General features: G+C 45.9%; 1 protein-coding gene across 8 annotated transcripts in view; it reads left to right on the top strand.

Annotated features, from left to right (window-relative positions):
• Positions 1-751: 751 nt before the first annotated feature.
• LOC133140202 (calpastatin-like) overlaps positions 752-24,574 on the top strand; it is a 37,645-nt gene continuing 13,822 nt past the window's right edge. For 2 of the 8 annotated variants that reach the window (XM_061259868.1, XM_061259865.1), the window contains exons 1-2: positions 752-903; positions 10,049-10,123. In XM_061259868.1, the coding sequence (XP_061115852.1) occupies positions 862-903; positions 10,049-10,123 (117 nt within the window). In that variant the 5' untranslated portion in view covers positions 752-861. Of the gene's footprint in view, positions 904-1,634; positions 1,809-10,048; positions 10,124-14,667; positions 14,843-24,574 lie in introns of those variants that run through there. The other 6 variants (XM_061259869.1, XM_061259867.1, XM_061259870.1 and 3 more) reach the window with 5 other exon arrangements.

Here is a 24,574-nt window from a genome sequence, read left to right as displayed (position 1 = left end):
AAGGGCGTATTTAAGATTTACCAATTAAGGTTCCAATTAAGAGCTGCAAAAAAACGGCCCCTTGCACAATGCGTTCTGCACTTCGCCGAAAAGCTGGAGAAGTCTGGCTAATTTTAAGCTCTCCTCTCCCCCCTTCCCCGCAACCAAGGTTATCTCTGCCTGACCTGTGCGTCTGTGGTTGGGGGGGGACGGGGTGACATTAAGATAAATATTATTAAGATAAAGACCACCGCTGGACCCAAGCCTCCTGTCCTATAGGGCCGCGGTGCTTGTTCAGGCCCATTCCACTTTTAGTCTGGCTATTTTACTTTTTTCTTGGTGGGGGTGCAAGGGAGAGGTTTGTATTTTCAGTGATCTACAAGGTTACAAAATTCGGCGTCTACGTCCACACCACACACACATTGCGAATATCCCTTTTCCAGTGATGGTGTGCAACGGGCGAATGAAAACTTCACCGGACAGTTACATAACCGCAGAGAGTATTCCCGCGGCATCGGTTCGGACCACTGTGTGCGCACTGAAGTCATAAAGTTCGCTTTGCAGCAAGACCGAGGTGGCAATAGCACAGTCCACAGCCAATATCAGTGTGACGGGTTACATAACGCAACGACGCGGCCAGCGCTATCCCACTCCCAGTTAATCAAAGAGGGGTTGCCCACGGGGGACGTTAGCCCACGCCCCCCAATCCTTAGTAGAGCTCCCCACTCCCCCCGCCCCTGACAGGGTCCACAAAGTCGGGGGAAAGTGCTTTAAATAGAAGCATATTGTCAGAGAAAGCTGTAACATCTGGTTAGAAGGGTCGGGGTACGCCGCTGCATCCAACATCGAGAAACGTATAGCAGATCAGTTTGCTGCGCAAAGATGCCGAGCAAGAACCGAAAGAACGCACGCCATAGAAGGAGGGTGAGTTTCAGATAAATAAATACAAATGTGTACAGTGCATCCGTTTTTGCAGAGCTTTTCTACAGCTAATTACACAGGGAATATAGTAGCTATAATTACGTCATTATGTTGGCACATAGCAAGAACCGTGGCCGACTGAAGCTATTTGAATATGATCTCAAAGTAATTACGGATAAAATTTGAATATATCCATTTAAAAAGGGAATGGTAATCCTTCCGTAATTAACGTTGTTTGCAGCAAGACCGTCGTTCATTACGTAATCAATCAATCAATTAACGTCGTTAATTACGTAATCAATTACAGTCCTTTCGCCCTTTCGTGATTAACGTACTGTTTCGTAATTAGCGCTGCCTTAAACATGGTCACTCGAAAGCCGAAGACGGGGGCGTTTCTCTCTCTTCGTGCTAATCGTCTGATATAGCATAGCCTACTTTTAAGGCATCTCCCAGAGAAAATAGGTTAATCCACCTCCTACACAGAAAATAAACACACACACCCACACAAAAAAATAACATGCATTCAGTCTCCTACCGCGGGGGGTATGTTATGCCCCAACAGAACAATCAACCTCGCTGAGTGTATCTCGCGGGAGGGGTTAAGAGTTCACATTAAAAATGCTACCGAAAACGAAGGGATGGGCCAGGCAGCCAAAACTAGTCTGTTTTCTTACATCATCGCCGTGTCCGCCCTGCGAGTTTTTTTTTTTGTATTCAACAATTATAACTTCGGTGTGCTGCACCTTTTCAGGGTGGATCTACCTTCCGTGTACCACACAGAACACCTGGGAGGGAAGGAACAGCACTCGGCGGCCGTTTTTTAAAATATTTTTCCAAGCTTTTTATATTTTAAACACTTTCTCTGACATTCCCCCATCATGGCTTACGCGGCGTACTGGGAACATTGCGTGAGTAGCCGACTGTAAATTAAACGGGGCATCTCAGATGCATTTTTAACGTACGTTCCGCTGCTGTCTGTTTCACTGGGGTCAGGAATGTTTCTCGAAGGGCTGTTTGTCTTTGGTTGCAGGTGGAACGATGACAGCTGTAGTATGTTATCAATTTTCCCTTGAGTTTCATGTGTTCTGAAACTTAATATCATATTGACTGTCGACTAAGATTCAATGGCACAGGATTTAGTTAGGTCGCCACCAATGCTTTTGGAGAACAATGACTAAATTGCTAATGACTAATAATTGTCTTATAAGAGTAGTCTAGTATGTCTTTGTGAGCAATTTGTTCCAAAAAGTATCCCCTTTGTTTGACTTAACTGGGGAGGGGTATTTTTTCTATTGAATATTTCAACCAAATTTGACAACGAATACAGGAACATGAAAATATATGCAAGTGCAGGGAATGGAGATATACAGTAATAAAAAGTGACAAAACAAAACCATCTGAAGGTAGTAATAGAAACGAAAAAACATAGACCTAACTGAACAGATTTTATATTTAAATATGTAATAATTCATACATATAATGTATAAAATACAAGTGCAATGGGTGCTGACAAAGTTGTCTAACAGTAACTTGTTTTTTTGTTATTGTCAATGAATGCAAGTGCTTTAAAGAGTTGAACTTCCATAAAAAAAATGCATGGCATTGTAGGTACAAGAAGACTTCAAGAATTTGTTATGTATGTAAAATCTTCCATGCAAAATAATAATAAAATGTGTAAAGATGAGTACAGAAAGTGCCGTTGAAATCCTGTCACGTATGAAAAGCATGGGCAGGCTCACTGCACTGTAATTGTGCGCAGTGATGTAGATGTAGATGTAAATGTAAATGTAAATGTAAATATTTTGGAAATGCAGAACAGTGAAGGCGTATTGTGAGCACCTGAAGACACAGAGACCAATTCCAGGAGAGAAGTATATTTATTTTCTCCTTTTGAAAAGCCATCCTCCCTCCCTCCTCTCATGACTTCACAGGCAAATGCAACATCCCTAACCTGCCTACCATATACCGAGCTAATACAACCTGATATTATCAGATGAGTTTCTCTGCCCGGGAACTGCACAAGCCACAGGATGGCTAGTCTGCACTAGGTGCTACTATGTTGCTCATCCTGCTAATTCAATTCTGCTCAGTTTTATTTGTATATTGCTTTTCACAGAGGACTGTACCAAGGACACTTTATAGAGTAACAAAAGGGGGGAATCGGGGAGATAGAACCAGATAGCTAAAGATAAAATAAAAAAAACTGGGGAGAAAAACCCTCCAACAGTGGCGAGATAAAACTCCCCGATGAGAACAAATCTCAGGTGGAACCTCTATAGAGGGGGAGTCCAACCTCCACTGGCTGGGTTCCAAGGCCGGGTTCCGGAGTGAGAATGGGCCCTGCCGTGTCTTATGCGCACCATGCCACTGCTAAGTGGTTGGATGGCAGCCATGCTGAATGACAGCTAGCCATTAGCATCCACTCAGAAAGGCACTAGTGATGGAGCAGCCCTGCGAGGTGATTGGTCAAATCGCACTTCAGCTGCATGTCTGCCCAATGAGAAGTGGTGGCAGCTGGCAGAACGGGCTGTGGATGAGACGCAATGCTTGTTTGTGTGCTCCAGATTCATCCGATCATGTTGCAGTAACATGACTGGCCTGGCAGATCAACTGGGCATTACGCAATTTATTTAATTCTCAAAGAGAAACAGAGGAGCTTCATTAGTTCATTAGTTCATTAGGTCTCATTTACTGCTCCTTCACCGATGCCTTTTCTCTGATTTTGGCTACTTTCAGGACCAAAACATAACCATAATTGATCCTGCCGCATTACCTCAACCTGAAATTACTCTCACAACCACTGGAAGCTTTCGGTTTATGAGTCTGACCAGGTAAACGCATTTACCAGGGACCCATTTTGACCTGCTGAGCTGGTTCTCCTGTTGCCTCTGACAACAAATCTGACATCTTTCTGCTTAAAGTTATTGTGGCAGTTAAACAATAAAAATGGCTTGTAAACAAAACAAGCATATATAATTGAGAATCAAATCAGATTTTAAAGGTTGACTAGAAGCCAGGTTCCTGATATCTTGCGCTGCAAGTATGAATAAACACTCAGGATTTTCGGCTGTTGCTTTACTTTGCAGCACGTCGTCATGGGGACAGCCCGAACATTCCGCTCTTGGCTCCCTCTGGAAATATCTGAACACACACTGTTCTGAAAGTGTGTGCAAGTTAACTAGAGAGATATGCGAGAGAGATTTAATTAGGTTTTATTTTACAGCAAGTAAGGCGAAACTTTCACCAGTAGTCGGGACAAATCACCCGACATGTTTTTGTAAGTGAAATTGAAAAAAAGAGAAGATATCGGAGATATCTCGTGATTTTTCTTGTTTAAGAAAATAAACATTGCACCTCCTGCTGTGGTTGAGAGATTCTGAGTGGGGGGGGGGCGGAGGAAAGCGCACACAGAGCGCAGATTTAGGACCTTTTTTTTTTTTTTTTTTTGCTCGCAGATTTAGTTGCTCCCTGCAACTTTCAGTGACGGGGTGGAACAATGCGTACCTTGTTCGGGGTTAGGGTAGAGAAATGCATTCTGGGTGCAGGGTTGGGTGTGAGTGTCTCTCGCCAGGGACAGGTTGAGTGTGCGGCGTGAGCAATGCGTGCTGTTGACGTGCTTTCAGTGGGTAGTGTCATTTTCAGTGTGAGACAGGATACCCCCTGTACAGTCAGTGCTAAAGGTGGGTGTGTAAGAACCGTGTTCATCCACAGCCAAACCTTCAGTGTAAATTCACCTCTGATAGAATACTACTAGAATTGAGTTAACAGCAGTCACTCTGCAGTGTAGGTAAACACACAGGATAATCAGAATTACAGTCAAAACAACTATGCTTTTGGCACAGGATAAACCGTATGCAGGGAACAGTGTAAAATAATAATGTTAATAATGCTGTGATAATCCTGTGAGATAATCCCACGATGTGTTTATTTACACACACACACACACACACACACACACACTTATGTATACATTTTCATAAATATGTTTTCTTGGGTGGAAGAAAAAAAAAAGCATGTACAGTAGACATCGACAGATACAGCAGACCTGTTTGCAGGAAAGAGCAGAATTCACTTTGCGCAACAAGCAGTTTTGACACAGATGCCGTACAGAGAAGATGTATATACCCAAAGATAGCAGTATTAACTTAATACAAAGATAAGACTAAACAAACTAGGTCTGAGCATAAGGGGTTGGTGTAGTATTTTCTATTCTTAATGCTCAGGCATTTGGCATCAGCCTGCCAATGGAACACGTCTCGCCCCCCTGGGGAAGGGCCGGGGCCTGGATGGGCCTCTTTCTTTGTGTGTGTGTGTGTGTGTGTGTGTGAGAGTGTGAGAGTGTGAGAGTGTGAGAGTGTGAGAGTGTGAAAGTGTGAGAGTGTGAGAGTGTGAGAGTGTGAGAGTGTGAGAGTGTGAGAGTGTGAGAGTGAGAGTGAGAGTGTGTGTGCTGTATTTACAGTGCTTATCTCACCGCTCAGGTACTCCTCTTGAGTCTGGGTGTGGTACGGTCAGTGGACTGCAGGTTATCGACTGGCGACGGAAACAAGTGAATGGTTCAGTGTTTACGTCTAGCGAAGAGGAGAGCGAAGAAGGTGGAGATTAGAGGAATGTCTTCTTGGCCACACCCTGCACATAGCCATAGCACAAAGAAGGCCTAACCCATCTGTGGTATTCCAGTATGTATAAACAGTCATGCACATCGGGGAAGGTGGTATCCTACTTGCAATCTGTCAATGAGGACCAGTCCCACCCTAGAGTTGTCTTTTTACATGCCCGTTTCAAAATGTCAGGACCCCTCTTCAATTCGACATGGGTCAATTGTTTATACATTTAGAAATACTGTACATAACTGCTATAAAATATAACAATTCCCCTTTTAGTCCCTGAACTAAAAATCAAACCCTTTATCAGCTTAACCCATCCATAATGTTTCCAGTCATCTTGTGTAAGCACACATGATGGAGGTCATGTGATCAGCACTATCTGCTAGAGGCCACTTCTTTTCTCACTGTGATGGTCTGCACTGGTCTGCACTGGTCTGCATGACTTCAGCCGGTGCAGTCAGATCACAGGAGGCTGATCCTCCAGTGGGGCTTCTGTGGAGAAAGCAGGGCCAGGATTACCCTACCAACCGAACCTCTCACCCCCCCCCCCCCCCCCCCGCAGGGTGAGGCTAAAGTTACCGTATGACAGTTATGTATCCCGATTTGGGACTCCTGGCTGTGCTTCAAATCATTATACCAGTCATACATCCATTACAGAACAACATTAAGGTGATATTAATAATATTTGCCACGCCTGACCAAGAACAATGGCTTACGAATGGTGAAGTGCATCGACGTGTTGGTCTCATTAACCCTTTAAGGCAGTGGTAACCAACATCTACCATCCTTTAGGTTTTAATTTCAACCAGATTTTGGCTCACTTTTGCTCACTCCACTAAATAGCAGCTCAAGAAGATCTCTAGCTGTTGAATGAGGTGTGCTTTGTTAGGGTTGGGGTGAAAAGCTACAGCACAGTACATCTCAAGGCACATGGTTGCTTACCACTACTTTACCACTAACATAAAATAAAAAAAAACTCCTCTTCAAAGGGTTAAACATGGCTCAGAAGCCCAGTCTTGCTGAGGGCGGTGGAGATGTGCACTCCCTCCAGCGAGGAGGTCATCTTCTTTCCCCTTTCCTGCTTGTACATTAGAAAAATCTTTCAACTCCTGCCTTCAATCCCTGGAGTTAGTCAAATGAGAGTGACAGTAAAATTTTGTTCCAAAGATCAGTGCCCACGCCCGAGCAAACAGGTTTCTCCTGCGGCAGACGGCTGCCAGGGGGTGTTACGAAAGAACCTCCCTGAACCTTGATCACCTGTGATCGTCTCAATCGCAGTCACTGTGATAGTTATCACCTGGCTGTCACTGGAGGAACTACTGTGCATATACGGTGTATGTGAATTTCTTTGAACTCGGCAGTGCTTTGGGTGGGGTTGTTAGAAACGTCCCGGTGGGGGGGTTGTCTTTGAATCAATCCCGTGAGGCTCGTTGCTAATAATTAATTTCCCATGGCTTAACGCTTCCCAAACTTCCATAGCCCGCAAGCCAACCCACTTTCTGAGCAAATTCAGTTTCGGGCCCACCAACGTAGCCTAACGTACTGAAATATTGAAATGCAATGTACATGGCTTCAACATACGTAAAACGTTCACCGCTGTCGGCACACTGTAACTCGTGTTGAGCATGTAGCTAGCAGATTTGTTCCAATCTGAACAAAGCAACTTTCTATCCAGAATCCTGAAAAAATATCTCCTTGACATAAAAAGTTGACTTCTGTTGTCTAATAAAAGGCTACAGCAAGAGACCACGTGTATATGATGCGGAAGTCATTTAAACATTAATTTAATAAACTTCACAGTGTGTAATGGCAGAAAGAAATCATGTCAGAGGTCAAGAATGTTTGGCGAACTGAGACCTATTACATGCCTGTACAGACACCGCTAACGCTGTGTGAAAAGATTAAACACTTTGTGTAAACTTATACGGCAGACGCTGATCGCACAACAGGGAGTCTTTTTTTATTAAAGTGTTGATGTTACTGCCCTCCGGCATGGCTCCTACTCCGACTGTGACATGCGATTATGTGCAGCAGGCAAATGTTATGCAAGGTTTTGCATAATATGCTGATAGGATGTCAAATTTTTCATTACTCTATATTTTCATGGAATACGGTTTCCCTAGTTCTGGGCTTGAATTTACATTGTATTACAATCACTTTGCGGAATCTCTTATTCAAAGCCACATACAGAAGTGGAGAACATACGTGTTAGTGTCAGGAATACATTATACAATACATAGTGTGGTATGTAATGATTCTGACGTAATTTGCGGTATAGAGGTAATGCAAAAGGGGCTTCTCAAAGGCCAGGATTTTTTATTTTAGGAGTGCCAACTTAACTTAAATATTTAAGTAATGTACACTGGGAGCAAGTCCTTGATTGCAGGGATGTGAAGGAAAAGTTGGTCAGGTTCGAAAGGATTATACTTGTGTAAATTAATTCCAAAGGTGCAGAAAAGTAAGTTGTCTCCACAGTAGATGAATAAATACTAAATGTAAGAGCTTGCAAAAAACAATACACTATACGATATATAAAAAGGACAGTGCTGAGAGTATTGAGGCAGAATATTTTAATATGCATGCTATGGTTAAATAGGAACAATTTTGAAAAACAAATGGCAAAAGTTGCTAAATGTAATCCCTAGCATTTATTCCAATACTGTAGTAGGAAAAGTAAAGTTAAAGAGGAGGTTAAGTGCATTAAGAATAATGAAGGAGAACTGCTCTATAAGAATAATTATATTGCTGATGCCTTAAATGACTACTTTTTGAGAGTTTTACTAGGGAGGAGGTTACTAATGGGCCGAAAGGCATATTCAATACTCAAAATGTCTAACTCAAAATGTCTAACATAAACTAAAGACAAATGAGGCAACAGGCCCCTATGGCATATACTCAAAGGGTTAAGTGTATTTTTAGACAGTCTTTAGAAAATGGGGAAATACTAGATGACTGGAAACAAGGCAATATAATACCAATATACACAGGTCAGAAGCTTCAGTTTATGTTCACATCAACCATCAGAATAGGGAAAAAAGTGACTTTGACCATGGAATGATTGTTGGTGGCAGACAGGGTGGTTTGAGTATCTCGGAAACTGCTGATCTCCTGGGATTTCCACTCACACTAGTCTCTAGAGTTTGGTGCAAAAAACAAACAAAAATAATCCAGTGAGACTCTTAGACATACTTTGAGTACTGTGTACAGTTCTGGGGACCGCACTATAAGAAAGATATAGAGATGCTGGAATAGGTTCAGAGAAGGGCAACCAGACTGATTCCATGTATAAAAGATAAGAGTTATGAGGATAGACTTAAGATGCTTAATCTCTTCAAGCTTAGTAAAAGGAGTGGGATTTAGGGGGGATTTAAAATGATCAACAGGTGATTATTCAGGGTGAGTTTGGTTGGCAGAACGAGACGGCACAAATGGAAATTGGCAAATTCCGCAGACTTTAGGAAGTATTTTTTCACACAGAAAAGTTGCTGTATGGTATAGCTTGCGAGGACATGTAGTGGAGGCAGAAACACTGGGGGTTTTCAAGTCCAGGCTTGATATGGTGCTAGATACTATTTCGCTTTTAGGCCAACTAAGCAGTAGGTACACATAGGGGTAGGAAAAGCTGAGCATTGCTGGGCTGAATGGCCTGTTCTCGCCATTACCTTGTGTTATGTTATGTTATGATATCAGTTCAGAGGGCCCAGTTGTAGCCTATTACTGCAAAGTTAGCCAAACAAACCAATTAATATACCATTAGTATATTAAACAAAAAGTATATCCCTCTGCATATGTACTAAACTTGTCCTTACACAGCTGTATCTAAAATAAATACAACCTCAAAAGGAAATATTTTGAGCTCTACTCATTTGAATGAGTGGACAAAGGAATTCATACTGTACTTTAAATTATTATTCATTTAATTATTACTTTCAAAGACGTAAATGTTTTGCACAGTTGTATTGAGGAGAAGGGGATAGTTATGGTAGGTCGGTTCAACCACAACAATGCTTAGCTCTCACCTGGGTGATGAATGGCAGCCATTTTGCACCACAGCACTCTAAAGTCCAGGGGTCATTGAAATCCAATCTGCACACTTATGAAAGGCTAACATCCCGTATATGACGTTATATGCATATGGTTTACTGGCCGACTAACTTCACTTCAACCGTGAGAAACCACAAACCTTCCAATTCATCACCATACCTGTTCTATTTACTTTATTTACGATATGATTGCATATCATGGCACTAGACAGTAATGACATGAGAGCACTCCATTGCATGGTTTTTGACTGGTTACTAAGAAGCGTGCACAGCATGCCCAGATTACAGGGTGCCCCCTGCTGATGGAGTTTCTCAGGACAGAATGATACTTGCAGTCTACAGTTTCTGAAATATACTTCAATTCATTTGCACACTTCAATTCAAAATGTGATATTTTTTAAAAACTGATTTCCTAGTGTGTGGGTAGCTATAAACTGTGATATAACAATGTGTTTATTTGTGTGTGTGTGTGCGTGTGTGTGTGTGTGTTCCATACTGTAGGAGGCAAAGAAGAAGGCTTTGGCCCAGGCAGGAGTGACTTCCCTGACAAATGGCTGCCCTGCTCCAGTTGATGCGGTAAGATCACATACCATACTTCCTATCAGTGCGTTTGGGTTCCAGCTGCCTGTCTCACGGCAACCACAGCTTCAGTTAACCCTTTGAAGTGTATGTTTTTTGGAATCTTTTTTCCCAACATTCTATTTCAGAGTTCTAGAACTCCATCACTTTCCATTGTTAAAGAGGCTTTCTTCCCGTCAGTCTGTGCCTCTTCACCGTCACTTACTTTATTGTTAACCATGACAACCATTAGAAGGAGGTCATCCATGTGATAATGCTTGCTTTCTTTCACTGGTGGAAACTCCCTACAAGGTGTCATGTATTGTCATTCTTCGGTTGTTCAAGTTCTTTCCTTGTTGAGATAAGACAATTCTGGCTGAAAACAAAACTCTCCCGCCTTTCCAAAAGCTATGTTTGTATTCACCCATTTACTTTATTTAGCTACATGATTTCAAATGCAGGTACGTTTTCAGAGGAAAGGCCTTTTTGTTTAAACTTAGTAAGTTTCAAGATCTCAAGCTCCCTCCCTCTTGTGAATGGTGCAGTCTTCAGGTGCTTTGCCCCCTAGTGTTTCATAGTGGTAAGTGCTCTTGTCAGCACCCTTCAGCAGAATGTTGCAATGTGTTTGGCTGTATAAAGTCCCCAGATCCCCAGTGTCCTTGGTGGGGTCTAGTGTGTGTATTTACTTTACTCAGCCATTTGTCAACATAATTGCCATTAGCCAGACACTGCTTAGAGATATTGTTGGGCTCTGCTAGAAAGTTATTTTTTTTGGTGTGTGTGTGTGTGTGTGTGAGAGGGGGGGGGGGGGGGGTATCCACAGTCAGAGCCAGTAACTGGGTGGGGGATGGAGGAGGCTGGCACCCATTTTGTGTCAAAATTATAAATATAAAGTTTCAGCCAGCTACAGAGAGCTCTGAATGTCTGCAGTGTTCCAAATGCTGAATTAGAATTCAGAACTAAAGAAGTAAAGTCAAAGATCTTTAACCACAAGGGAGACAGTCCATCCTATGTTCTGCTCCAAATTAGCCCTCCAACCCTGGTTGGTGTTTCTGGAGTTCCAAAGATTATTAAATAGTAAGGAAAGAACTTTTAATGTCAGAGAAGTGCAAAAGGGGGAGTGTAAGAGGAGAGATAAGACGGAAAGAAGACCGTGTAGGGGCTGAGTGGAGGGAAAGAGAGGGAGGGAGAGGGCGAAGTGGAGGATCTGAAATAAGAGAAAGGGTGTGGCAGTTGTGCTGGAGCCCTCTGTCCCCCTGTCAGCCGACCCTGTTGGTTTTGTCAGTAGCTGGCGATCGGGGGTCCCGTGTACGGGCTAAGAATAGCCTCAGCCGCAGTGCTGGGTTTCCACCCTGTGTGTGTGTGTGTGTGTGTGTGTGTGTGTGTGTGTGTGTGTGTGTGTGTGTGTGTGTGTGTGTGTGTGTGTGTGTGTGTGTGTGTGTGTGTGTGTGTGTGTGTGTGTGTGTGTGTGTGTGTGTGTGTGTGTGTGTGTGTGTGTGTGTGTGTGTGAGACAGTCATGCCACGCTCGCCCCGGCCCAGGCACCTGTCCAATAGGGTCACAGAAAGGCCGTAGCCTTCCAAAGACCTGTCGTCTCCTATGACGACCGCTCCGGGAGGAGTCAAGGCCAGCTCATGATCGGTCTAGTTTGGCTGGGTGGCTGGAGACAATGACTGTGGATTGAATGTGTAAGAATGTGTATGAATGTTTGTTGTGTGTTGTCTGTTGACCGGCTTCCGCTCATTCAATAGGGACATTTCCCCCAGGCTATGGCGGTGTCTGAGTCCATTTTTGTACTTGTTTTTCCAGGAGATGATGTCACCCCTGTAATGTCCCTGATGATGTAGTCAGAATAGCCTGTACATGAGACCTCATACTTTCACGTCTAGTGCCACAAATGGCACGGTGGTGATACTGAACATAAACAATGTGGCAGATTATGATTTGTGTAATTTATCCACAAGGGGGTGCTAGATACGACTGTTACATCTGTGGTTGAGGGGAACTCGCACTTATCCTGACTGATGAAATGGTCTTGACCGGGCATCCCGAGATTGTGTGGCAGCCTGTTGCAACAGAATCTGTATGAGGTCAGAGGGAACAAAACCATGTTGGAAACTAAAATGGCGGCTTCTGTGCATAGTGTGGTCATTCCTTCAGGAGACACTTGATTTGGTCCTACATTGGTATGGAGGATGTATGATAGTTGTATGGCCAAAGGGAAATTTACACTTAGGCTGGCTGTACGGTGGAGGAGAGGATCACATGTTGAGGTATAGATAGCTGTGGACTGGTAGGAGAGGATCACATGCAGAGGCATAGATAGCTGTAGACTGGTAGGAGAGGATCACATGCAGAGGTATAGATAACTGCAGACTGGAAGGTGAAGATCAGATGTGGAGGTATAGATAACTGCAGACTGGTAGGTGAAGATCACATGTGGAGGTATAGATAGCTGTAGACTGGTAGGTGAAGATCACATGTGGAGGAGAGATAACTGCAGATTGGGAGCAGTCTCCTCCTCCAGCCTCCGGGCCGGAGGTGCCTCTCGCTGGGCGGGGTGGGAGGGGGCATGAGACAGCAGGAATGATCGGCACCGACGGCGAAACCGCCTGCCGGTTCGACAGGTCAGGCCAGCTAGCTGCCACCGGCTAATTCCCTCACTCTCACAGAGGAAATATGTGACAGGCCTTCAGTCCTGGGCATGCTAAAGGAGCCTCATGTGATTTCAGCTCTCACGCCTTCACTACATTACACCACTGACCGTTCTACAGCTTAAACTGTTGCACTCAACCCATTATAGCACTTGTAACAGTCTGAGCACTTATCGTGCAAATCAGATTATAGCACTTATGACATCATTGCTCTGGTCATATTATAGTACTTGTACTGTAGTACCCAGGCTATCATGACATCACAGCCCTGACTGACCATATTATGGCACTATTATACTAATTTGATTATTGACATCATAGACATAAATAATTGTACCTATAAGGTAGCACCTATCACATTTTGTGATCTTGACCTGATGTTGTTTACCCTTACTGTAGGACCTATCAAGTTGCAACCTCAGCTACTGTCTATCATAGTGAAGCCCTCTATATATCAAGGCACTTACCTCATGAAAGCCGAGATGAAGTTATAGCCTCATAAGGAAAAGCCGATGTTGAAATCGTCTGATGTAATTTCAGGCCTGTTTACATAAGCCCTCTCAGTGGACACACTGTGTATTTTTTTTAACGATAAGCCCTGTGACAGAACCCTGAACCCTTATCTGCGATCTGTTCCCATCGGGCGCAAGTGGAAGGCAGGGTTCACAGTCTCCGCCAGGAAAGCTCCGTGTCCGTCGAGCTGGAGGGCGGTGTGCAGGGCAGCCATCTTGTCTACAGAGGGCCGGAATGTAGACCTATTTGTAATGGCCTGCTGCCCGTGGGTCTTAATGCCAAGCACTCGCCGAGCTGTGTACGGGGGCTTTCTGGTTTACAGGCCGGCTTTTGTCTCCCGCGCCCCCTCTCCCGCGAATGTGTGCTCTGCCCCGCTGCTTCCAGCAGCCTGTTTCAGACTACCGGGGAATAGTTTCACAGCCCCCTCCATTTTGATTCTCACCAGGCCTCCGCTCCATTATTTACCTCGGGGTGTTTCCTGATCTTTTTCTGTCTGCCCTGCGGTCCTGTGGAGTCGTTAAAACAGGAACAACAAACCAGCTCTGACTCCTCGGGCAACTGGCAGATTTCTTGTTAAAATCCGTTTGCTCTCCGGTGGAGGTGACCGTAAAAGTCGCTGCCTTAAGGCTGGTTTATACTCCGTTGAGCGACCATCACCGGTCGCTGTGACATTCGGTTTATACTTCATAAATTATGTATATGTAAAATGAAATGACGACCATAGTCAATGTGGGGTGATGTTAGAGCGTTCATGAACAATCTGCAATTTCAGTTGAGCGACAGAGTGTAAAGCAGCCTTTAGTGTTGTAATCTGGCCTTGTTTCTGAGTGGCAGAAGACTTGTGGTGGTTCATACTTTCTCCCTGGTTGTGGTTTGGTGTCTGTGTAAAAGACTGGGTTGCTTTCTGTGTTGCATTGTGCAGGTTTAGCACTTGACAAACTGAGCTCTTAATCTCTTTGGTTTGCTGAAAGTTGGATATTTGAGACGGAATAAGTGCGGTACAATATTCTTGTTCTTTTTTGCGGTCAGTGAGAACAGTTAGCATGAACGCAATGTGACCGTAGTGGCAAAGATAATTATTGAGGCAAGGTGCCTGTTGTTGATGGCGGTTGTCCGTGGCAATAAGCCGGATTCGCCCTGCTCGAGCGTGCGTTCCTGTAGGAAGGCGCGGTGTGTGCACACAGGACCGCGGTTTACTTTCGGTTAAAGAGCGAGCGAACGTGTGCCTGTGAAGAGGGGCGTGGTGTGCTTTTGGGGCAGCTGCTGTTCTTTCTCTGCACCCTCCCTCCCCCGTTACAGACAGAGCCCAGGAGTCCCTCCCCTCTCCTCTCCTCCTCCCTCTCCCTTCCTCCCTCCCTCACCCCCCCTCCCCCCCCCCTCTCTCTCTCGCTCTCTCTCTCTCACGTTGCTGCTCGGAGCGCACACACACACACGGGTGAACGCACACACACACACACGGCCAGACTGAATCAGACAGAGGCGAACAGCCGGCAGCCATGGGGCTCATCTTTAGCTGGTTCAAAGGATCCAACGACCAACAGGCCTTGCAGGATGTCACCGTGGAGACGCAGGTGAGGGTTCCGTCAGCCGAACCGCGCGCGTGTCTGTGGGGGTCCTGGGACAGCTGTCCCGGGACAGTTCTGTCCTTTTTCCCCACCGTTTGTTTTGTTGTTCCTGTCCTCTGTGTGGCAGTGTGTCTCTCACAGCTGCTGAGGAGTGCCGCTATAGGAGCAAAGTTTTGGGAGGAGGAGAGGGATTGGTTAAAGGGAGGAGGGTGTGGGAGGGGGGGGGGGGGGTGGCGGTGTCAGTGCGGGGGGGTCAAGAATGCAGAGGAAAAGGGCAGGGATTACGGATCTGTCTGGAATTCTGTGGGAGAGAGGGAGAAAGAGAGAAGAGATTGAAAGAACTGAGCTTGGCCATAAATTTAGCCACAGAAGTGCTTCCTCAAACAGAAGTTTTGAATGATTGTTTTGTGTGACTGTTTCTTTCCCTTTTGCACCCTGTACTGTTCTTCGATCCCTCAGCTTGTGCCGAGTCATGTCGTTTTACAGACGCTCATAACTTCAGCACCTTTCCCCCAATCGATCCCGTGTTTTAGCTCCGCTCGGACACGGCAGGAAAAGAGCCAGAAAGGACAGTTTATCCGCTGGGGCGATGACCGCAGCCTTGTCTGGCGCAATCTTGCTTTTCTGACGGCGTTCCCGATGTTCCGGGCTTACTGTCGCAGATGTTGCCCGTAGCGACATTTAAGAATGTCAACACAATCACAACCGGGCTAAAGTTCAGTTGTGTTTGAATAATGTAGTTTGTGTTTCAGGCTTTTTGAAGAGCCGTCTGTCGTACGGTAGCTCAGTTTAAGTTAACCAGCGCGACGTCTAATCCCTGTACCCGGACGCAGTTGATTGACAGGTGAAAGGGAGGCGTGCGCTACGCTAGATCGAAGGCGTCTCTCTTTTAAAAACAGTTTCTTAATGTCTCGCAGGAGACGGGGCTGTTGTGAGAATTGGACGTCCTTAGTTCGTGTGAAGCACTTAGCGAAGAACGTGAAATGAATTTCACCTTTGACTCCGTGTATATGTTCTGTCTGAGTTATGGCGGGTGCAGTTGTGAGCCACAGCTGTCGAAAAGCCTCCGGTGTGTCTGGCTGTATATTACACTGACCAGCGGGACATTTAGAAGAACTGAACCTACCGGTACAGGAGGCATTTTGAAACCAGATATGATGTCTGTACGCAGGCATGTGCGTGTGGGTGTGCATATGAACCCGTCTCGCCCTTCTGCTGAACTATTCGTTTCTACTTTTCGGAAAGGTCAGGTAAAGCTGACACCGAAACGTATTGTGCAATTCAGAGGGGGGTTGTCATTTGGTGTGAAAATGGCAGGCTAATTTTAGTAGCTCAGGTTTGTTCCTCACTCTGCCGTAAAGGAGCACCTGTGGTCCTTTTAATGTTAAAAACCGCGTGTGACAAAGCTGAAAGCCCCGTTCAGGTCTCAAACGATGACTTCAAGCCCAGCACTAAGCATGAGGTAGTGTCTTTCTTAAGTCCCAGGTTTACTTGGGAGGCCAGAGCTTCCTGTAAACACACTGACTCACACCCTGCACCTCCCGTTGCTAAGCTTTCTCCTTAAACAAGGTCTGCCTTGTCCAGAAAACTCCTCTATCGTCTCAAATAATGCTGGTCCCTAAGCCTCAGAACTCCAAACTCAGAATGCACCTGGCCGTGGAAAGTGGGTTCCGTGTATTCACTCGAGCGTGAGGCGAGAGATTGCGGGAATGGAGCTTCTGTTACACAATTCCCCCGCACGTGTGCAGTGTTGCCTGGGAACTGGAGAGCAAACTGCTCTCGATCACACCTCCAGAAGTATGTTTGTAGACAGAAGCCGGGGGATATCTAGCAATAGCTTCAATCTATCTAAGTTCTATACGTTTTGCGACTCTGTTATGCAATAAACAGAGACAATATGTGCGTGTTGGCAGTGATTACTCTGACTTCTGAAAGAAAAAAAATAGATAACGTCTTGTTATTTTAGCTTTCTTAACGCTGCTTGTCTCCGAGTCTGGTGGCGGAATTGCTGAGTTGGCGAATCATATTCTCTTTGGCTCAGGAACATTCTGAACTAGGCTGAGAGGATGGGTGGGGAGGGGGGGCTGGTTTTGTAAGAGCTTCTCTTGTAACGGGTGCAGATTCTTTCTTCTCAAAGCACATTTGGTGAGAGTGCAAACTGTCCTCCCCAGCGTGCCCCGCCCCCTTTCAAACAGCATTGGGCCAGGTTCAGAGGCTCCGCCTTCGAGTGGTTGTGATTTGTCGGGAGAGGGCTGGCTGCCAAGTTACCGAGCCCCCCCTGGCACTGTTCCCACCGACACGCCATCCAACACACCCCCCCCTCTATCTGCCTGTGTACCGCACAGGACAGCGAGATTAATATGATTCTTAGATTTATGTTGGGGCATGCTGGGATTGCCCAGGGGAATAGGTGTTGGGCAGGAATGCTGTATTCTGTGTTCAGTTAACCCCAGGGTAAATGTGAAGAGCAGATACTTTATTGGCATTGCTTATACAATACTTTGACGTATTTGTAAGCCAGGCTTAACGGCCTAATTATAGCATTTAAACACGTTTTCTGCTAATTCACTTTTATGTGCTGACTAGTCACATTTCCGTTAATAATAGTCTTGCATTGACGGCTGTTTTGATTTGTGATTACATTATGTGATATATATTTTTAAATCTACCCTTTTCTGTTTTTTGTTTGATAGGGAAAAAAATCTTTTATCTTGTTTGTTGCGGCTGGACATTGGCCAGTCCTCGCTTTGTTGCTGAAACGGGCTGAAAACGCCAGGCAACGGTCGCCATGTGATTAGCTACTGTACATCCAGAACATGTTCTGTTTCATGTTATGAGCACTGGCTAAAGTCCAGAGCCTGCCCTGCCACCCTTTACTCTCTCTCTCTCTCTCTCTCTCTCTCTCTCTCTCTCTCTCTCTCTCTCTGTTTCTATCTCTCTCTCTCTCTCTCTGTTTCTATCTTTCTCTCTGTCTCTCTCCGTTTCTATCTCTCTCTGTTTCTGTCTCTCTCTGTTTATATATCTCTCTCTCTCTCTCTCCGTTTCTATCTCTCTCTGTTTCTACTGTTTCTATCTCTCTCTCTGTCTCTCTCCGTTTCTATCTCTCTGTTTCTGTCTCTCTGTTTCTATCTCTCTCTCTGTCTCTCTTTCTTTCTCTCTGTTTTTGTCTCTCTCTCCCTTTCTTTCTGCAAATGGATATACAGTACTTCCCTCAGACTTATTTTCTGCCCCTGCACATGGAAACGAGGGAGGGGCTTGTTTGCCTATAGGAGCCAGGCACAGAATGTCCTCTGGCCAATGGGATCAGAGGCCCGCATAGCCTTGTGGGGCGTGAGGGATGTATTTAAATTCTCTTCGTGGAACGAGGCCAATGTCTCCTATTGTACAGCTGAGGAAATGGAGATTCCACAGAGGAACACACACACACAGACACACACATGCAGATATACACCCATACACACAAGTGCACACACATGCACACTGACATACAAACAAGTATGTACAGTATGCACACACACACACACACACACACACACACACACCTACATGCTCACAGGCTGAAGAACACAGGCTAAAAAACACAGACTAAAGTACATTGGCTAAAGAACGCATGCTAAAGCACACAGGCTAACCTGCGTAGCCAAATGCACCTAAGCTAAAGCTAACAGGCTAAATCACGTAGGCGAAAGCAGACAGGCTAATGTGCACAGCCTAATGCACACAGGCTAAAGCACTCAGGCCAAAGTGCACAGTTGTGTCGCTGTGAGTCAGTTACACCGACGTGTCTCTCTTAGCCCTGGGGTGCTACACAGTGCCACACCCACATCCCCTGTCTGGTACATAGAGTTCCTTGCGGCCTATGGCCTCGATACCCCATCACACATTTCAGACGCTGTCATGTTTTATTTGAAGGCCCCACCGGCCCACCCTAACCCAGTGTTTTCTGTAATTAGTCTATATTTATAACGGCACCGTTTCCACGGCTACGCGTTCTGTCCTGTTAGCTCCGCCCTTTATTGTGTGATCATGAGCAGGCTAGCAGTCTGTCAGTGTGTGAAGAGCTGCTCCCTCAGTATTAGCAGGCTTGGAGCAATCTGCAACAGGTACCTTGCTCAAAATGGCTGCTGTCCTGCCCATTGGTGGTGAGTAAACCTCACCCACTTCACTGTGAAGCACGTTCCGATCCTGAGATCAAAGGTTATTGTAGTAATACTTATTTTAATAAAGAATTCTAATTAACCCCGCTAAACTCCATGCCCGCCCCTGTTTTCAGTCAGTTGGCCCGGAGACAGAGGTTGCCAGGGTGACGGCGACCGGCTGTCTGTACTCGCTGACCTGTAGCAGTATGCCAGAGCAACGTCTCATCTCTCATGCCAACGTGAGCTTGGCGTGACTTCTGAGCTACTGCTAACAACAACAACAACATCGCTTCTGCCAAGAGCAGAGCTGAGATATGATCCAGACTCACACTCGATCATCGCACTGGCAGAGTGAATTACTATGGGAATGGTCATTCATCAGGCGGATCGATTCTGGCTGACTTCAGGCCCGCAGTTGCTTGCTGTCTGTGTTTATACTAGCGCTATATTAATGCGAGAGAGATCATGTTTGTGATTCTGTGTGTCTTCATTTCCCTGCCCCGCGGGTCCTTGGACATGTGTCATGTGACCATACAGGGTGGATTATGGGTCTTAAACAGCAGCTGAGTAAATATGTACAAAACTGTGTAAATAGCTTAGTGAACAAGCTGCTATGCGTACACAAATAGACAGGCAGACAGAGAAACAGACAGACAGAGACCGAAAGACACAGACAGACCAACAGAGACAGAGACACAGAAAGAGAGAGATGGGGTTTATTACGTATTTACAGCATACAGTATGTTTCAGTGTGTTTTGTGTGTTTTGTCTGACATGTTGTTTTGTTTGTGTCTACAGCAGTATTGACACTGTGTGTACGTACCAGGATATACAATATATTGTTAACATTCTTGGATGATCAGATTAAAGTATGAGAAGAAGAGGGGGAGAAGAGAAGAACAGAGGGAGTGAGAGAGGTAGAGACAGACGTAGGAGGATGTGCCCATCTCCCGTGATGTAAGCTCCCATCCCTGTGTTACTGGAGACGGTATATAAAATGGCTGATGTATTACCATGGCCCCAGGCCTCCACTCCCCTTTAAGTATTTTTGCATGAGTTTGCAACGACAGAGAAGTTTTCATTTTCATGCTTCTCATCCAGCGCACAGTAAAATGATCCACATTAAATCAGAGAACGTACAGTATGGTCCCTTTTGGCCTGGCGTGTTAGATTTGGATGAACGGTGCACCTGTGTGTGCGTTTATAGTGTCCCAGAATAGAAAAGCTTGTGCTGCAAGTTCCTTCCTGTTCCAGGATAGGGAGCTTGTTTCATATTGGCTGACTCATTCACTATATTCCATAGTCAAGGGGTGTCAGACTCCAGTCCTGGAGGGCCGCAGTGTCTGCTGGTATTCGTGCTTTCCTGTCAATCAGCAGCTCGTCAAGGCCTCAAGGATAAGGTGTGGGCACTCCTTAGCCAATCAGCATCATAAATGGCGCTCGTGGTGCTGTGGTATACTGAAAACCAGCCAACACTGTGGCCCCCCCAGGACTGGATTTTGATAGCAATGCTATCTGATGCACAGCTCCGTATCCCTAATAGTCTTAGCCTCCATTCCTTTAAAGGAAACAAAGGAAGCTCTGGACTTGCATCCTCTCAAAATCTCATGCCTCCTCAAAGTGAATGTAAGGAGCAGGACCAGCAGCAGTGCTGTGGCAGTGGACACTCTGTTCCGGAATGTGCCACCAGGAATGGCAGTCACCAAACGGGTCTGTCTGTGTATGGTCTGTCTGTAGTGTCTGTGTATGGTCTGTCTGTAGCATCTGTGTATGGTCTGTAGTGTCTGTGTACGGTCTGTCTGTAGCGTCTGTGTATGGTCTGTAGTGTCTGTGTACGGTCTGTCTGTAGCGTTCGTGATATGCGCACGCTCTGACCATCGTTACCTTTGACCTCCGGACCTCCGGTAACCTGATCCGTGTGCAGCTGCAGCCCTCTCTCCTGCCCCCATCTGTTTCCCATCATCCCCTTCTCCTCCTCCCTCTCTCCTAAACCCCCCCCCCCCCCCAGGGCGCGGCCCTCGCCCCGCCCGGAGACTTCCTCCCTGCAGACCCATGCGCCTTTCCTCCTTTTCCTCTCCTCTGGAGGAACGCGTTGGAGAGACGGCAGGACTCCTGAGGGGGCTTACATCACCAGGGGCAGGGGTGTGGACGGGCCCGCGGGGGGGGCGGCGAGCCAGGACTGTTCCCCGCCTTTTAGAGGCACTTACATAACTGTACCTCTCCAGTGGGACATGTGGTAGCAGGGCCTAGAGGAGGAGGGGAGGAGGAGGGGAGCAGGAGGAGGGGCGGGGGTTTGGTTTGGATGGGGGGGGTTAAAAATAACCCTACTCACCCCTCTTGCGTAAGCAGGCAGAATAAGTGATGATGGCAGAGTGGTTGTTTGTATGGGTGATGTACAGCACAGTACAATGACTTTTAAAGGCTGTGATCAGTGTTAGCGTGCCGAGCATAATGGACCCAGTCAGAGAAAAGCATGTGCACACAAACACGGAAGCACACGCACACACACATGCACACGCACACACATGCACACGCACACACATGCACACGCACACACACATGCACACGCGAACACACGTGTGCGCACATGTGCACCCGCGTGCATGCGCACATTTACACGTGCAGACGCACAAATGCTTGTGCAAACACAAACAGACACACACATGCACACACACAAGCACACGCACATGCATGAGCATGCAAGTGCTTACACAAGCGCACACACTTGTATGTGTACACATACTCACACACATGTATACACAGAGAAACACACGTGCACATACATGCACACACACACACACGCACACACATACACGGGCCGTGTTGCTGGCAGTTGGTGCACGTGTATGTTGCAGCTGTGTGCTGTATGTTAGATAACCAACAGCAGTGTGAGGGTGTGGCTACATGTAGGGGGCGGGGGTGTGGGTCTTGCTGCTCCGCTTGGGAACAGAAACCCAGCTGGATCAATAGGCGGGAATGGGGGACGCAGAATTTATGCAGGAATAATTCATGAATCCGGAGGGAAATATGTCTGCCTTCTTCTCCCCAGTCTAATCCTATACACGCTGCAAAGTTAATGGGCAGAAGTGCACAATTAGCGCTTCTAGAGGTAGAAGGGCTGTAGGGCTGTAAGTCATTTGTGCCCTTAAATGATTAATATTCATATTCATATGGAATCCAGTGTGTTAAAACCACACAAAGAAATAGTCACTGTCCCAATACTTTTGCACTCAACTGTAGCTTACTGCTGCCCTCCATTTTGGAGACCGCAGGCCAGCACATGGTGTAGCATGTGATGGTGATTTCAGCTGGCGTGTCCTTTCACCCTGCAGTTAGCCTGCTACTGTATGAATTCAGGCTTGCACGGACACGAGGCGGAGGAAGACATTTTGTTTTTCGTTTTTCACATGAAGACCTGACAGCTGACCAGCCTTGTGCATTTCAACAAAAAGCAAATGACAGTTTTTATTTGTGGAGGGGACCGGCATCTGGCTGATGTGTGTGAGCTTTCACACTGGCTCAGGAGATGCAGAGAGATGTCTGCATAAGGGAATGTGACAGACTGGCAAGTCACGGACGCGCCCTAATTACAGTGCGTCTGCATTTTAAAGCAGTTTGATCACTCCATTTGACACTTGGGTTGGCCTCCTTTTTAGTTGAGTTGACTTTAACAGAGCGGCTGCTAATCTGCAAACAGAGGCAATGTGTGTGTGTGTGTGTGTGTGTGTGTGTGTGTGTGTGTTTGTTTGTGTGTGTGCATTCATGTGTGTTTTATGCATCACATGATCAGTGATCATAATGTGGAGTGATGCATTCTCCAGTCTTAGTGTGATTATTAGCTTTGCCCTGAGAAAGGTGTTAAACACTGGAGCCTCCAGATCTTCCGTACACATTGAGTTCATTCTGAACTGGTCAGAATCGCTGTGCTCTAAGCTTCCTCAAGGGGGCGCTGTGTGCACGCCTACCTTTCAAGTCCAAGATGACCCGTTTCGATCAGTTGAACGAGAGCTAAGATACTGTCAAGACAACTGCTTGCCTTTTCCCAGCTGACCTGAGGTCAGTCTTCCTCTTTGATAGCAGAGTCAATGCCAACCGCTTTGGCCTTCGTGCCGCTCCCTGCCATTAGTGCTGTGCTGATCTGAGATCAGTCTCTGCTACACCTGCGGTCAGCACGGCCGGAGAGAAAAAGAACAGTCACGGGGAGCTGGCATGGAACAAATTAAACTGCTACTTCCTGTTCACGTTCACAAACTCACTGGGCTTGTGTGTGGAACAAACTGTACTCTAGTGTTCTGGAGGGGTGGAGGGGTGGGGGAACGTATGGGTGTAGGTGTTTGGGGTGGTGGTGTGGGGAGCAGAACGATTACTCATTTAAATAAACTTCAGTGACACTACACAGTGCTTGCTCCTAACGCTTTTGGACAAAGCATACCTTGCGCCTTTGTTAACGTGATGTGTGTGCTTTATGCATGCATTAGCGATCAGCAGTGCTTTATGAAGTATGATCGTGCACAGTTATGTGAAAAGCAATGCAGTTTAATTTTTTTAAAGTTTTTTTTTTTTTTATGTGCGGCTTTGAGCATGCATGCTTATGATTGGTTTATAAAGGTGTGGTAATGAAGGTGTAGCACATGAAACTTTGTACCACCCTGTAGTTAGCATAGCATGAGGCAGTTAGCCCTTTCGATGGCCTGTCTGTAATGTATGTAAGTGGGAACAAGCTTTTGTGTGATATAATATTGAGGATGTTAATGCTTTTTTATTGTTGTATACTGTTAACATGGCTGCCATTTGAACATTCAGTGAAAAGTATTGTTACCAGGACACCCTTTGGAACATGCAGAGGAATGTGGCTGGTGTTGAAGCTTGGCTGGAGGGTTTAATGGAGCAGCCAGCCAAATGAGCGTTTCCTCATGATGAACAAAGACGTTAAGCAGAATGAATTCTGACAGCCAAGGCGCAAGTTCTCACTGATGTGCCCTGCTCGTGTCTACTTGCCTCTCCTGCATTACGAAACACAGCTTAATTATGCTCTGCACTTATAGAGAGAAATGTCAGCAGTGATGTATGTCTGTTCGCCTAAAGAGTGATATTTCCATTGTGATGAGCTGTCATTTCCCTGACATTAGTGATAATGTACAGTTGGCAGGAGTAACACGCTTTAATCAGCACATTCTTACCCGCTTTTGTCACAGATGAACATGGTAAAGGTTTCGACATTAAACATTTAATGTTCTGCTCGACTTTGCAATCTTTGCCGTAGTTTCTTTTTTTGGTGAGGACAATAAAGCGAAGGGTTTTAACCCTTTGAAGAGTTTTTGTAGAATGTTTTTCAACATTCTAAGTCAGTGTTCTGGAACCCGTCACCAGTAGTGATTGTGACATCAGCATGTTCAGTTAGGAACATTCTACTCGAATGTATCTGTGTTAGTACACTAAAAAAAAAAAAGCTCTGTCTTGCTCAGTATGGATGGGAGGATAGTATGCTCTCAGGGTTTCAGTACGTCTGCGTAGTCCAGGGACTGTTGTTGTGACAGGCACTGGGGGCTGTTTCCAGGTGGCTGCAGTGCAGTTTTCTGCCATCCCAAAGGCACATACA

The sequence above is a fragment of the Conger conger genome, chromosome 11 (genome assembly GCF_963514075.1).
Source record: "Conger conger chromosome 11, fConCon1.1, whole genome shotgun sequence".
In the NCBI taxonomy this organism is placed as follows: domain Eukaryota; kingdom Metazoa; phylum Chordata; class Actinopteri; order Anguilliformes; family Congridae; genus Conger; species Conger conger.
This window is presented reverse-complemented; position numbering and strand designations above follow the sequence as displayed.